The 17,036-nt window shown below is 35.8% G+C and overlaps 1 protein-coding gene across 1 annotated transcript; it reads left to right on the plus strand.

The window, feature by feature from the left end:
- Window positions 1-339: 339 nt before the first annotated feature.
- Window positions 340-16,302, plus strand: LOC131928904 (deleted in malignant brain tumors 1 protein-like; the record flags this gene model as incomplete). The annotated part of the gene is made up of 7 exons (XM_059285073.1): window positions 340-344; window positions 547-641; window positions 2,530-2,662; window positions 2,804-2,994; window positions 10,858-11,043; window positions 11,577-11,703; window positions 16,100-16,302. Coding segments are annotated over exons 1-7 (940 nt in total), but the record flags the coding sequence as incomplete, so codon positions are not given.
- Between the last annotated feature and the right edge of the window lie 734 nt (window positions 16,303-17,036).

Consider the following 17,036-nt stretch of genomic DNA (forward strand, 5'->3'; position numbering starts at 1 on the left):
GCTAAATCAAATACCCTTTCTAAACCTAATGTTTTACTACTGGTTTTGATTATTTGTAAACTATAAAAGGAATTTATGTCAGAAAAAAATTGCTATAAAAATATACGCTGCCAAGTGTTTTATAGAGGAGAGCCAAAAAGTTACTGTTAGACTAAATATTAACTCTGTACACTCTGGGGTATCCAACTAGGGGAAAGTTATGTAATTTATGTTAGATCCTACCAAGTATGTACAACAATTAAAAGCATAGCCAATGTGCATTGTATTCAGATTATTTTTTGTCTTTTTATTAAACTGATTTAATTCCATCGAATAAAACAGGCAGACACTATACTCTATATGAGGTAGGCAAGTTGGCAAGTCCTGGATATCCCTTACGATATTTGAATAATCAGGAATTTACATGGAGTCTATCAGCACGTGTTGGTACACGTCTCATTTTAAAGTAGGTTCATGTCTCACTGACCATACATTAACGTAGAATTAAAAATGTAAGTGACATTGCAGAAAAACCTTAGTACTAATTAACACTTATTTTTCTTATAGTCTATCGTTTGTGGAAACAGAGCATTGTAACGCAGACTATATCACCGTGTACGACGGAGCTACTAAAAATGCTCAAAGTTCTAAGAAAATCTGTGGTAGGGGAGTGTCAGACGTGATTATATCGACAACAAACAACCTTTTTGTCACCTTTAAAACAGATACGTTTTGGACATACAAAGGATTTTATGGAGAGTTTTATACACACGGTAATTTTTTTTTTATTTCTTCATACACTTGTTATAGATTTAAAAAATTGCTTTTTACAGCAGGCCTATAGACAGGTCATTAGTATGGAAAACTATGAAGCACTTTAGAATCACCTACACATTTATTTCTTTGATCGCCACACTACACCACATCTCCAACAATCCAAATGATAACTAAAGACAAACAATCAAAAACAGTAATAAAACATTAGGTTTAGTAAGGGTATTTGATTTTACATTTAATATTATTACTTCTCCCTGACTCGATACTGGAAAATAACGGATTGGAGCACACTATATAAACTCAAAATACCTGTACACTTTAATTTCGGAGATGATACCTTCATTCTATTTAATATTAATGATGTTACCGATTAAGAATGTAGATATTCAAGGAAGAAATCTTGTTAACGTACTGAAGCCAATGCTGAATTATCACAAAAAGCAACTAATAATCATGGCACACATATAAAACTTAAAACAATATTTGACATGTTTAAACTTCACTCATGAGAATATAAAAAAATAACATCGGAGAAGAAAACTATAGTTGGGAAAACAGGTTCAGTTAGAGATACCCTCAGGAAGACAGTTAGTAATACCAATAGACAGACTCTGGTGTGGAATTCACAGTGTAATTTAAGACAAAATACGTCATGAGTGAGATCGCCCTAACGAGAAATTAAGAAGGTTGGCTTGTCGTGGCCTAAACGTAAAAAAATAGTCTAAAATTATGTAGTAGGCTACATTGAATTCTAAATCCTGGTTTTAACAATATCCCCTCAAATAGCCATCCCAGTGACTAATAAAATGTTACTTTGCTGGTATAAATTCTAACTTAGGGTATTTATTTCTTTTTAATACAATGTATGCAGACTATAGATATTGTAATATAGTTAAAGACGTTATCTACCTTGTTTAAATACAAACCTTAAATTTGAGCTTGCCGTGCAGTCATTTTGTAAAATACACATAACCTTGTATAAGACTTCTAAAACACAGCGCGCATAAATACACGACGCACACTAGCTTTCCCCCTTAAAGGGAGCGATTATAGACGATTTTAAAACTCTCATACAGATTAAGCTGACACGTATCTATAACATAAGTACACCTGGATTTGCCCAAACCACGACCAACCAAACGTCCTCGTGATGTTTGAAAAAGGAGACTAGAGCAAGTTATTGTTTCGAGTGGAGAGAAAACAATATATGTTGATTGTAATTGAGTACAATTGAGTACGAATGTACAACCTCTTCTTTCACCTGATCGCTGGAAGATTGACAGCCAGTTAATAATTTTATAATTTCAAGTTATTACATTTTATAATTTTCTATTTAGCTCTAACTTAATAGTTGTAAAGTAAATTTGAAATTAAATATTTATTCCTGTTGTAATTTTTAACATTATTTATTGGAATTACATGTCTACAAAATTGTATTAATATCAAAACTGGCATTAATTAATGGCATTAATTAATAAAATATGACAACGGTACATTGCTATAAAAACAGGGCTTCACAAATAAGTTTTAAAAAAACTAAAAATATATAATAAAATCGCTTTGAACTAGATGATTACTTTGGATGCTGTATCGTGTTTGCTCTATTGTGATTTGAACATGATTTTCATTTTAAATATAGTTTTAGACTATTTCAATATATATTTAAAATACATTTTTACTTCATCAAAATCATAAAATATTATCTATTGGAGTTTCATTAAACGATACGTCTTTAAAATTGTTCGAATAACTGACGTAAGTTAAATGTGACAGCCAAAGATAACCACATCACTCTGAACGAGTCTCAAGGAAATATCTCCAGCCCTGGATATCCGTTTGGCAAACTTGACAACGAGTTGTACACCTGGACTATACAGGGGAAAACTGACAGTTATATCGTCCTTGAGTAGGTTGCCTTTTTAATTTACATTTTGTAAATTAAAGCCCCGTATTTTAGTATGCGCCAAATATTTGAGAAAAATTTGCAACAGTAAGTACTATCACAATGACAGCAAGTTTAAAATAAAATTAGGTATGGTTTTCTCAGTATTTCAGACTTAGAAGAAGACTGCCAGTATGACTACCTAAGAATCTATGACGGATCTACACCATTTGGAAATTTCTGCTCGTCAACACCACCTGGGTTAAAAGCTTCAACAGGAAACTCTATGTTTGTTGTGTTAAAAACGAATAGGTCAAACACATATAAAGGATTTTATGGAAATTATGAGATACGAGGTAATTTATTCAATACTACAGTATTTGATAATGATTAATTATATGCAGAATGAGGTAAAACATTTAATATTTAAGATATAGCCTGTAATCTAAATCTATAAAGCCCGAGGTTCGCACATCTCTCTCTCTCTCTCTTTCTCTGTCCGCAAAAAATTTTCGCCGGACATCACGTCAGAATCGGCAGCGATATATCGAGAACTTTTTACGGACTTTTGTTGAAAATAATATGTTAGATGTTTTAAATGTATAACCACAATTTTATTTAAAGAAGAAAAATAAAAATTTAAGGCGTATTCGAATGTAGAGAAACAGTATTATTTATGCAACCGGAAAAGCATTAATGGATGTGAAAAAGAACGCATAAAACTGTGACGTCACTATTGCTTATACATTAACTAATGACGTAATCTGCCGTGTTTACAATAAAAAGAAATGAACTATTTCATTCAAATTTGATTTAGATCTACGTACACTATGAAATGTATACAATACAATTTTTCCGGCCTAAACTCATAAAATTTATTTTATTTATTTGGATTCTAGATCTAGAGATTCTAGATCTAGACTAGATCTAAATCTACAAATCTACGCAATAACTAGATCTAGATCGAGACGTAGACGCTAAGATCTAGATTTAGACTCTAACTTCTCCAGAATCTATTCCAAAAATAAATGTCTATATTAGGACTAAACTATTTCAAGACATAATTATTTTATACAAAGTCTTTGTTTGGAACTGGCTAATTTGGGATAAAAAAATTAATTTGAAAAAAAATAGGCATATTCGCGTAAGTTAAGATTTTAAAATACGTCTTTTATTCTCCGTGATTTATAAAGTGCTTATATAGCGGAGATGATAGTGTACTTAAACCCACGCAGGTGGTGCGGGTTCGAGACGCACCAAGTCTACTTGGTTAATCTATTTTTTTTTATTTTGCTCGGGCTAAACTTAAAAAAAAAATTCTATTAGGATTCTAGATCTAGATGATCTAGATCTACGGAGAAACTAGACTTACACAGATGTAGACCCTACCTGGATCTAGAATCTATTCAAACAATACATTTCTATACTAAAGTATTTCAGGCCTTAATTACTTTATTGAAATCTTTGTTTATCTATGCAATTTGCTAATCTCTATAATATATAAAGCAAAGTTGTCGGGTGTCCGATAGGGTACTTCCCGGCGCCGCAGGCGCTTCAAATTTGGCACGATCTTGCCTTGGGACGACAGAACACGAGGGCCGGTTGGCCGAAAAGTCTACGATGAGGGGGTCAACACTGACCTCGACTGACCGGCGAATTATATGAGCTATAAATCGAAAAAAATGTCCACGGAGGAACCTCTTCATAACTCCTGAGGTCGTAGACCGACCCTCTGGCGAATTAATTAAGCATTCAAATTCTCAATGTTTTCGAAAGCCTAAGCGAAGCTGGGCAGCATGCCTAGTAATATATATCTGTCATGCATTTTATTTTAAATTACACATAATGCTATTTTCAGCTTAGAGTTTCCTCGCACATTCATTACACATATTTACAAAAGTTACTTTGTTATCATTGTATTGATATACAGTTGCATTATTATGTATGTTGATTGAACGAAAGCTTACTACTTTATTAAAAAATTATTTATCTTTTTTATTTTAATTAAATATATAATTACGTCGAATTTTATGTCACAGTACGTTGTCATCGCCACATGATCTGCGTAAAAAAAAATTAAAGAAATATGTCCGGTGGAAGTAATCTGTTTTTCTGAAATTGAAAATAGCATTAAGTAATACTTTAGTTCACCGGAAATCGTTTAAATTTTGATAGGGAATAAAATCTTGTACCTGTATTTCAATTTTCGTTAATCTAAACGAAAAGGCACTCAACCTGTAATATATTGGGATTTGTGAGGTCAGGGGAACTCACTCTTCTTGTATTAGTTATATTTATAATGTTGTTATTGAGTGATGTCCCTTCCTGTTCCGGCCTCCATCATGATGGCAGAGGTCCAATAAATCTATATACAAACAGCATGGCTTCTCGTCAGTGTGTTATAATAGAACAACTCCAATCCACCTCATTTGGCGACGAGGATAAATAATCCACTAGAAAGAGCACCTACTTATTCAAAAAGAGGTTTGCTAGAGCATATTGGCTAAGTATTTCTAGGAAAATGGCGCTGTATGGCCAAATAAAAAAATTGATTCGAATGATGAAATCATCCATGATTATCTAGATAGGTTAAGCTTTTACCTTGAAGCAAACAACGTGACGATAGAAGCCAAAAAGAGAGCTGTTTTGTTAACAGTCATAGGGCCTCAACAATTTAGGCTACTAAAGGACTTATGCGCACCAGCTAGTCTAACTACCAAGAGCTTTAACGAGCTGAGCAAATTGCTAACAGACCACCATGCGCCTACCCCATCAAAGTTTCTATGTCGAGCTAGATTTGACAGTAGGACTCGTCAACCAAACGAGTCAATATCAGAATATGTTGCTGCTTTACGTCATTTAAGTGAATTTTGTGAATTCGGAGAAACGCTGTCTGACAGACTATGTGAAAAGTTTGTGACAGGTGTAAACAGCCCTGATATTCAAAGAAAGTTGCTGCTCGAGTCAGATCTAACATTAGAAAAAGCAATACCACTTGCAACTTCATTCCAGCAGTCATCCGATGCGGCGAGATCTCTAGCACCTTCAGAGATCCATGCAGTAAACAGCAGGTTAGTCAACAAACACCAACCCCATCAGAGCATTTCAACTTATGCTAAACAGCCTGCACGTTCAAATCCTAGATCTAAATCTAGTAATAATTATCAAAAATGTCATCGATGCAAAGGTCCCCATGCATCTCATCGATGCAAGTTCAAGTTAGCAACTTGTTATAAGTGCAGTAAGCAAGGTCACATTGCCAAGGCCTGCTTTGCAAAGTCTTCGTCTGTTGCTAAATCTAGCCAGTCAAGACAGTACCGCAACCAAAGGCAGCACTATGTTAACTCTCACCAAGACTACCTAACCCAACCAATGAACCACTCTACCAGTGAAAATGCTCAAACTGATTCGCAGCCGGATTTCAACCTGTTCTCTGTGAAATCAATAAGTCATGCTCCCATCAATGTACCAGTTTATATCAACGGTAAGAGCATCAGCTTCCAACTTGACACTGGAGCATCTCTAACAGTCATCACAAAGAAGGACTTTGACGCTGTCACAGGAGGATCAGTGCCTCTACAGCCATGTCACAAGAGTTTAACAACATACACTGGTGACAATGTTCCGGTGATAGGAGAGTGTATGGTTCATGTAAGCTATAATGGTCAAAGTGTTAAACTTCCTCTTCTTGTGGTTGAAGGAAATGGACCACCATTACTAGGTAGGAACTGGTTAAGTGATCTTAAGTTAAATTGGGAGAGTATATGTTCATTGCACAATGCAAGAGAATCTAGTCTTACTTCAATAGATAAAGTTATATCTGACAATAAATGTGTTTTTGGTAATCCAGGATTACTAAATGATAGAACAGTGAAGTTAAGCGTTAAAGACACAAATCCAAGATACTGCAAAGCTAGAGTTCCACCTTATGCAATGAGGAATAAAATTGAAAATGAGCTAAGTAGATTGGAATCTAATGGCATCATAAAGAAGGTAGACTATTCCGATTGGGCAACGCCCATTGTACCAGTGTTAAAGAAGGATGGTTCTGTAAGAATTTGTGGAGACTACAAAGCTACACTGAATAAGCAAATAGAGCTAAATAGGTACCCTATTCCTAACATTGAGGAAATTGCTTTGAATTTGGCAGGAGGAGACAAATTCACTGAATTGGACTTTAGTCATGCTTACACTCAACTAGAACTGCATCCAGATTCAAAAGTCTATACGACAATAAACACACATAAAAGACTCTACCAATATGAAATATTATGTTTTGGTATATCATCTAGCCCTGGAATTTTCCAAGCTGTCATGGACAGTATTTTTAAGGATATTCCAAATGTTTGTGTTTACTTTGACAATGTGTACGTAACTGGTAAGAATGACACTGAACATCTTAAAACACTAGATAAAGTCTTGAAAATAGTTGGTGAAAAAGGTTTAAAGATAAACAAAGATAAATGTCAATTCATGCTGACAGAAATTAGTTTTCTTGGTTATATTTTAAGCAAACAAGGTCTCAGACCTCAACCTGAGAAAACAAAAGCCATTAAAGAAGCACCCAAACCTGAAAATACCCAACAACTAAGAGCTTTTTTGGGCTTGATAAATTACTATGCAAAGTTCATAGGGAATCTGTCTGGTAAACTATCACCACTGTACAAGCTGCTTCAGAAAAATGCAACTTGGCACTGGGGTAAACAACAAGATGCTGCTTTTAATACAGCAAAAGAAGCTTTGTCTTCTGACACCTTACTAACTCACTATGACCCAGGGAAAAGACTTATATTAACATGTGATGCTTCACCAGATGGTGTAGGAGCAGTCTTGTCCCACATAGATGAAAAGGGTGACAGACCCATTGCTTTTGCCAGTAGATCTTTGAACCAGGCTGAGAAAAATTATTCTCAGTTAGATAGGGAAGGCTTAGGCATCATTTTTGGTGTTAAGAAATTTCATAAGTTTCTGTTTGGTAGGAAGTTCACCATCTATACAGATCATAAACCATTAATAGGTTTATTTGGAGAAAACAAAACCCTACCTGAGCATGCCTCACCAAGAATTCAAAGATGGGCTATCACACTAACTGCATACAATTATGAATTGAAATACAAACCTGGATCTGAGAATAGTGCAGATAGTCTTAGTAGATTACCTTTAAAAAACCAAAGCCCTAGTTATGTACCAGAAGATGTATTTGTTCTTTTCACTATCATGGATAACTCCAATATAAATGTGAATGATATTAAAAGAGAAACACAAAAAGATGAGTGCTTAATAAAAGTATATGAGTACTGTAAGAATGGTTGGCCTGAAGAGTCTGTGAATGATGACTTAAGGCCATATAAAATAAGGAAAATGGAGTTAGGTCTAGAAGATGGATGTGTACTATGGGGGTCAAGAGTTATTATCCCCAAAATGTTACAAAAAGAAGTTTTAAGAACTTTACATGATACTCATCTTGGTTCTTCCAAAATGAAGAGCCTAGCAAGATCATGGTTCTGGTGGCCACATATGGATGCTGATATTGAAAAATATGTAAAGCTTTGTTCAAGCTGTGCACAACATTCAAATCAACCAGCTACAGCACCTTTGCAAAACTGGGACTGGCCAATCGAACCATGGAAACGTATACATATAGATTTCGCAGGACCTTTCATGAACAAAATGTTCTTAATTGTTATTGATTCACATTCTAAATGGTTAGAAGTTAAAATCATGAACACAATCACTGCAAATGATACCATTATAGAACTTAAGGAAATATTTTCAACTCATGGATTACCAGATCAAATTGTTTCAGATAATGGGCCTAGTTTCACTGCTCATGAGTTTAAACTGTTTTGTGTAGCAAATGGTATTGAGCATATAACCACATCCCCCTATCATCCTGCTGGGAATGGTTTGGCTGAAAGAGCGGTAGGCATATTCAAAACCGCTATGGTAAAAATGAGTACCGGTAACAAGTTTTCTCTTAGAGAAAGAGTAAACAGGTTCTTAACCAAATACCGCACAACTCCTCATATAACAACAGGTGTTGCACCATGCGAATTGCTATGTGGTAGGAAAATTAAAACTCATCTAGACCTACTACACCCAACTGTTCAAAGGTCTGTTTCCCAACATCAACATACACAAAAAGTAAATCATGACAAATCATCCATTGAAAGAGAATTTGCAGTTAATGATAATGTGTATCTGAGAAATTATGGGAGAAGGGAAAAATGGATCCCAGGTCAAATTGTTCAATGTACAGGACCTGTGTCTTATAAAGTAAAAACAAATGATGGACTTATTGTCCGTAGACATGCAGACCAGTTAAAAATAACTTGTGCAGATAATAAGTGTGAATCTGTCAATCCCACCAAATCTGAACAGTTCACACCAACTCAGTTTGTTCCACAACCAAGTTCTGTTGATATGAGTGAACCAAGTTGTCTAGAGTCAGAAAATGTAAATTCTGGAATTAATGATTTAGATCCTAGACCTCCTGAGATAGAGAATCCATATGGTCAGAATCTTGAGTCACCAAATCAAAAGACACTGAGAAGGTCAAACAGGACAATCAAAGTCCCAGATAAGTTAGACCTATGATTTTAAGGGTCAAAAGGACTTTGACATCATTGTTTTGTATTTTAACTATGTTGTAACATATTGTGCGTTGTTTGTAAGGATGTAATCTACCATAATGTTCATGTTACAATATATTTGGTGATTTTAGGATACTGTCAATTGTTCTATTGAGAGATGTGTTGTGTTTACTAAGGGTAAAGGGATGTAATATATTGGGATTTGTGAGGTCAGGGGAACTCACTCTTCTTGTATTAGTTATATTTATAATGTTGTTATTGAGTGATGTCCCTTCCTGTTCCGGCCTCCATCATGATGGCAGAGGTCCAATAAATCTATATACAAACAGCATGGCTTCTCGTCAGTGTGTTATAATAGAACAACTCCAATCCACCTCACAACCTATCAGTATTTTAGGATTATGACATAACTTCAAATTTTTGAGGTCACTAAGCATTTGCCAGTTATTCCAATATAAGATCTTGTAATTATATACAAAATTTATTCTAACTACCTTAACGTGCTGCTGTCGTAGCCATCACACAAAAAGCCCATATATACTCCGTATATGATTAGAAGCTGAGGTGAAAATGGTGTCAATATGTCATGTGATTTTTGTGCATGATAACAATACTTCCTCTAAACTGTGTTTACGAGAATGTAAAAATACACTTTTTATTCACTGTTAACAAACAGTGGCGTAGCGAGGTCGGGTGTCACCCAGTGCGGCACTTAATGGTGTCACCCCCCCCCCCCCCAGAGGCGTTGCGACCCTTCCCGGGGACAAACTTTCAAGTTTTTTATTTGCACCCCCCCCCCTCAAACTTTCGATTTGCATCCCCCCTCAAATTTGTCTCTATATATTTTGCTATTTTTCGCCTTGGTGTCACCCCCTTAAATGATGTCACCCCGTGCGGTCCGCACCCCCGCCCCCCCCCTCGCTACGCCCCTGTTAACAAATACTGTTAATTGCATCTGTATGTTGTATAGAAGAGGCGTAGCGAGAGGGCGGGGGTGGGGATGCGGACCGCATGGGGTGATATTATTTAGGGGGGTGACACCAAGGCAAAAAATAGCAAAATATATAGAGAAATTTATATAGAGAGATAATTCCGCTTAATTTAATATAGTGTTAAATAGTCTTTTAAGAGGTGCAAATCGAAAGTTTGCGGGGGGGGGGGGGGTGTGCAAATCGAAAGTTTAACGGGGGAGGATGCAAATCAAAAGCTTGAAGGGGTGGTAATCGAAAGTTTGAACGGGGGGGTGCAAATACAAAATTGAAAATTTGTACCCGGGAAAGGTCGCTACGCTTCTGGTGGGGTGACACCATTAAGTGTCGCTCCGGGTGACACCCGACCTGGCTACGCCACTGTTGTATAGTACTTTTTATATAACTTAAAACAGACAGAAGCTGTACACTTTATGGGTCGGGCAAGTTGGCAAGTCCTGGATACCCCTTACGATATTTGAATGATCAAAAATATACATGGACTCTATCAACTCGAGCAAAAGCTAATATAATTTTAAAGTAGGTATTTATAACACTTACATTACTAAAACGTTGTACCTTTTACGTAGGTGACATTGTACTAAACCACTTTGTTCTTAAAATATATTTTTTTGTAGCATATCGTTTGTGGAAACAGGGTCTTGTCAATACGACTACATCACCGTGTACGACGGTGCTGCTGAAAATGATCGAAGTTTTAGAAAAGTTTGTGATAGGGGAGACTCAGCTGTGATGGTATCGACAACAAACAAACTGTTGGTCACTTTTAAAACAGATGGTTCTGATAGATACAGAGGATTTTATGGGGAGTTTTATTCACAAGGTAAGTAATCAAAATTTTTGAGCAGATGTATTTGCATATCAGACAAAACTTGTGCTAACACTTGAAAGAGAAATGTGTTAAAAACCATGCACTAGAAGAATAGCAACATATAATACACAAACATGTAAGAAATATAATTGACGTATTACTTTTTTCATAAATGCTACGAATATTCGACCAAACTAGCAAACTATTGCTACAAAACATTATTCTGGTCATTTTGAATAAATCTATAGCTATATTTTCTCACGTTGTAATTTATTATATTTTATTTCTATCATCAAAATGTCACACCTTAGCGAAGGCGATTATATAAAGTGCTGACCACCGAGGTCTTTGAAACAGATGAACACTACTTTTCTACCTCACGTGTCTTGGGCCAAAACGGGAAAAGGCAGCAAAAATAAAATATGCTTATATTACACATAACCTAACTATAGCAACATCGACTGAAAATTCAGTATGCTTTCATTATCAAAATTGGCACTCATTTATTTTCTTAAATGACAATTTGCATGATTTGACCAATGCAGATACCCACATCATACTGAATGAACCGAAAGGTTTTATCTCTAGTCCTGGATATCCAATTGGTTGCCTGGGGAACATGTTTTACACCTGGACTATACAGGGCAAGGCAGATACATACATTGTTCTCAAGTACGTTGGTTTTTGTGTAATAGAATGCACCGAAAATAATATTAAACTTATTTCATGTTTCGCTGTAAGATGTAATCAATAAAAATGAATATTTACAATTAGGAATCATTTTGGTTTGTGTTTACTCATAAATAAAAAATGAATATCAAATTCAGTGTTTCGGATTTTGTTTTTGGCGATGATTGTGTTCATGAAAACCTGACAATACACGACGGTCCATCAAATAATTCAACATTGATTGGGAGTTTCTGTTCATCGAAACCGTGGACATTAGAATCAACCAGTAACTATTTGTATTTGGAGTTCAAAGCAAATGGATTGAACACCCATAAAGGATTTTATGCAAATTATGAAATCAAAGGTAAATATGTTATAGATAATATCACGTCATTTAAAGCTGATCCTCTCGCTAATCAAATGACAGTATAATTGAATTAAACTTGTATACTGGTGTGTTTGCCCAGTTTAGTGTTTCAAACATTTCTTTATCGCATCCTTACCCACAAAAAAAATTGGTAAAAAAAAAATATATATATATATATATATATTAAATATATATTTTGCTTAGTCCCCTTTCCCCCTCCCTCCAGGATTTTTAATTCACGACTACTCCGCGAAGAAAAATGTAACTCTGTACCCGTTTAAATTTTATATTATATCACTGACTTATTATTGTTATTTTATAACTGTAGCGCGATTTGTCTAGACATATATAGTTACTTTATTATAATGTCAAACTAAATTTAAAATTAAACTTAGTAGATTACACATTCTTAAAATGTTTTTTATATATCCCAGAAAATAAAAGCAAACTTTTTTTCGTGTACTCCAGTTCTTCACTATAACAACATGTTATGCAACTATTGATAGATTTATTTTAGTAAGCCAAAATTCATTGCATAATTTAGTTTTACAATAACAATATTTCTAAAAATGTTGTTTAGTTAGTTAATTTTATAAACTATTTTTAAAATAGTTATTTTGAAACTAAATTGTATTTCATCCTAAATAAAGGACAATGCATTTAAAAAAAACGGAAACGTTTAATAGATCTTTAAAACAACGTTTTTCTAATTTAGTATAGCTTTGTCGCTCGTAAGATCGTAACTCAAGCTGCTGCCTGGCTGAATTAGGGAACTTGAATGATGCCCACGACTTTTTCTGATGTGTTGAGACTATTTGGGATAGCACAGCCAGCGTTTTTTACTGTTTTGCAGTTGCAGGCAATAGAGACATCACTAGTTTGGCAACACATTGAAGCTGCAAATTCAACCAACATACAATTACTAGACTTTATCTGATGAGAACAAATACGAAGTTGGCTGCGCTATATCAGGGACTAATTCAGACTAAGTGATCGCTTCATAGCACATGACAGATGACAAGGCATTGCAGAAGAGGCAGCCACAGTACCCGACCTACCGCCTGACGGATGTACATCACATAGACTCTATATCCTAAAACAAATAGACCTTCTCGTAATCTATAAATGAAATTAATGTAGAGAGATAAGTGCCACTCTTAGATCTGTTCAATATTGATGCGCCGGGTATTATTTCGGTCTACGCAATAGATGTGAATATGGTGCAAACATGGTTATCCTCGAGATAAATATCAACAGTTCAACGACATAGTATACGCACTATTGTTTTTTTTACCGAGAATTGTAGATAAACAATGAAGATAAAAAAATGATTTATCTTTATTAACATTACAGTTAAGACCTATTATAATATTCTGTATCGTGTGGGTAAATTAGATGTACCGGTCAGAAGTTTAGTAATTTCATAATGTTACATAGCCTACCAGGATGTATACAACGTTGAAATGTTGCGAGACGTTTGAGATGACTAATTGAGCATAAATGGTATATTCAACTTAAATAAACAATAAATATATTGGCCAATGAAATTATTATAGCATTCCAAATTTGTGACTTTTTTTAATATTTTAAAATTATTCCCATTAAAAGAAAATCAATAGTAATTCAGTGCCTAAAATCTAATAATATTGGGATAACGTGGCTTAATTTTAACAATTAAACTCATTGGGCAGGATTGGCACTTATGAAGGAGAAAGCTACACTAAAACTTTAAACAACCTTCATTAAAGCACAAAATATTTTAAACATTTAAGCTACAATATTCTAGTTCAATAGAAATGAAACCCCTACTCCGTCCATCAATTTTATCATTCCAGTTTTTCAATATTGACTTCAAATTTAACATTTCAGTTTTTTTAAATGATTATATCACTGAGAAACCTTTGCAGTTGCACACTTACTTACAGTTCGTCACCAGATTGGCTGTATATCTCTGTTTTTTTTTCCATTTGATAGTTAGTCAGGGGTCGACGTGGTCATGTTGGTGAATCTCATGGTTGTTTAACTGAAAAGTTCGAAACCACGGACAGATAAATCGATGGGTGAGGGTCATCAACTGTTTTAGGAGAGACAACTCCAAAATCAAACAGCTGCGGCCTCGTGGTTTGTTCTTTTTGGACAAAGGCTATGGAACCAATTCTAAAAAGGAAAGCGTGCTGAAATCGGAGTCAACGGTGTATATTGCGCGGGAGCCGTACGTCACATTTCGGCATTTGTCGCATTCGGGCAAGTGTCCATTCATGCATTTGTCGCATTCAGGCAAGTGTCCATTCATGCATTTGTCGCATTCGGGCAAGTGTCCATTCAGGCATTTGTCGCATTCGGGCAAGTGTCCATTCGGGAGAATGAGTTTGGGCAAACAGTATTTGGGCAAGTGTCTGTCGGGAATTTGTCGTAGACCCATATGGCGCATAACCAGTTGACAGGTAATATTTAATTGTCTTGAAAGGAATCGCTTCCACCACTAGAATAAGGAACACGGAAGAAGAACAAATATAGCATGTCTAATGTACCTTTTTATATGCTTTAGTTAATTAAAATGAGTCCGATCAAAAACCATCTTTCCTTCTGTGTTTCTACGAAGTTATTTGTCAATGCCCTATCGTCTATTATGTTTTAATTATGTTCAATATAGTAAGCAAAATTTTGCGTTCAATTTTTATTCGCTTTCAGGTTTAAAGTGCAGCTCTTGATGAACACATATTATGTTTTGCCTATCTATATCTTTACAACTGTGTCGATGTCCATCTTGCTCACCTAAAATACCGCAATGGCCACACAATTAATTTACCTCCTGCAATGAAGAGGACACCCAATGGGCATGAATATTAATGACAATTTTCTCCACGTCCTTTGTCTTTTGCCTATTGATTTCTAGACCGACGTTGGATGACGCCAGGTCTTCTCTACCATCTGCTGTTGGATTTTCAAGAGAACTACAATATCTTCTTTAAATTTAAGAACGTCTTCCTTTTTTCATTGTTGGATGCATTTATGATCATGCTGCGATAAGTTTGAACTCTTTGGCGTCCTAAAAAATCGACCTGATTGGGTTGTCTGAAACAATTTACAGCGAATCAAGAATTGTTTGCTTTATAACATTCTTTGTCAAAAAGAAAACAAAATAAAAAACTAGCATAGCTTGCTTTATGCTTGAAACAACAAACATTTAAATCACTTTGTAATTCTACATCTTTCATTGTAATTTTTTTTCATCCATTTGTTGGAACTGATGTGTAGTTTTCTTAAAAAGTTATCAATTCAAATGAAAAAATGCAATCGATATGTTTTTGCACTCAGCTGTTGGATCGAGTCAAAAGTATGTTTGCTTCTTTTTTTTTTTAAATGTACAAACTTTGCAGTTGCTGTCTCTATTTTCACCCCCGCCCTTACAACCTGCGCTTCTACTTAGTTGCGTTAAATTAGCATCCTCGAAAAGCTTAGTAATAGTGCTTAACAGAGCAAATTAACTAATTCTATTTTTTTTTGTTCTCATGCTTCTGAGTTTCAATATATCTTCTTCACTTTGGCTATAGGCTTAACCAGAAATGGGAAGTATCTTTTAACTCGAACTTTTGTGTTAAATTGTTTAAACGCTTCAAGATGAACACACTTTTCTGAGTTCTTACACATGCAACTGTATGTAACATTATCTATTTGAATTGCATTTAAAGATAACATTCTTTAACATGATTCGAATATTAAAACTTACATAATTTAAATATTACAACCATAGACAACCACATCACACTGAACGATTCTCAAGGTAACATCTCTAGCCCTGGATATCCGTTTGGCAACCTGCGCAAGATGAGATACACCTGGACTATACAGGGCGATGCTGACAGTTATATTCTCCTTGAGTAAATTGTCGTTGTTTTAAGTTGTTTTTTTAATAAATTAAAACCTCTTATTTTAGTATTTGTTAAATATTTTAGAATACAATTATTTGCAATTGTAAGTTCCATCACAATGATAGAATATTAAAATTACGACACTTTATCCTTTTTCCAGTATTTCAGACATAGGAGAAGATTGCCAGCATGATTACCTAAGAATATATGACGGACCCACAACATTTTCACCGTTGTTTGGGAATTTCTGCTCGTCAGTACCACCAGGGTTAATGGTCTCAACGGGAAACTCCATGTTCATCGCGCTCAAACAGCATGGCCCCAATACATATAAAGGCTTTGTTGGAAATTATGAGATACGAGGTAAATGTTTAAAGGTACTTTATTTGATGCAGGAAAGCTGTTGTCTCTTCTAGTGAAAAAAAGAAAACTTAATATCACAAACCATCATACATGGAAAAATCATGGATATTTAGAGGATATTTAAATACTAGTGCTATATTCCATCGACTAACAAAAAAAAGCAATGAGTTTAGCGACGCTGACGTCTAATCATTACTGAAACACAATATCACCCACTGAGGTGTAGAGTTTCCTCGGGCTGACCCTGAGAATCAACCAAACAATGACATCTAGATGTATATGTATATGGTATATGGATGGTTTGGTATATGGTGTGGGTGTGGGTGTGGGTGTGGGTGTGGGTGTGGGTGTGGGTGTGGGTGTGGGGTGTGGTGTGGGGTGTGGGTGTGGGTGTGTGTGGGTGTGGGTGTGGGTGTGGTGGGGTGTGGGTGTGGGTGTGGGTGGTGTGGGTGGGGTGTGGGTGTGTGGGTGTGGGGTGGTGGGTGTGGTGTGGTGTGGGAGTGGGTGTGGGTGTGGTGTGGGAGTGGGTGTGGGTGTGGGGTGGGTGTGGGTGTGGGTGTGGGTGTGGAGTGGGTGAGGGGTGGGTGTGGGTGTGGGTGTGGGTGTGGGTGTGGGTGTGGGTGTGGAGGTGGGTGTGGGTGTGGGTGTGGGTGTGGGTGTGGGTGTGGGTGTGGGTGAGGGAGGGGTGTGGGTGAGGGTGTGGGTGTGGGTGTGGGTGTGGATGTGGGTGTGAC

The sequence above is a fragment of the Physella acuta genome, unplaced genomic scaffold (genome assembly GCF_028476545.2).
Source record: "Physella acuta isolate Inbredline_101_S28 unplaced genomic scaffold, ASM2847654v3 ptg001563l, whole genome shotgun sequence".
Classification (NCBI taxonomy): Eukaryota; Metazoa; Mollusca; class Gastropoda; family Physidae; genus Physella; species Physella acuta.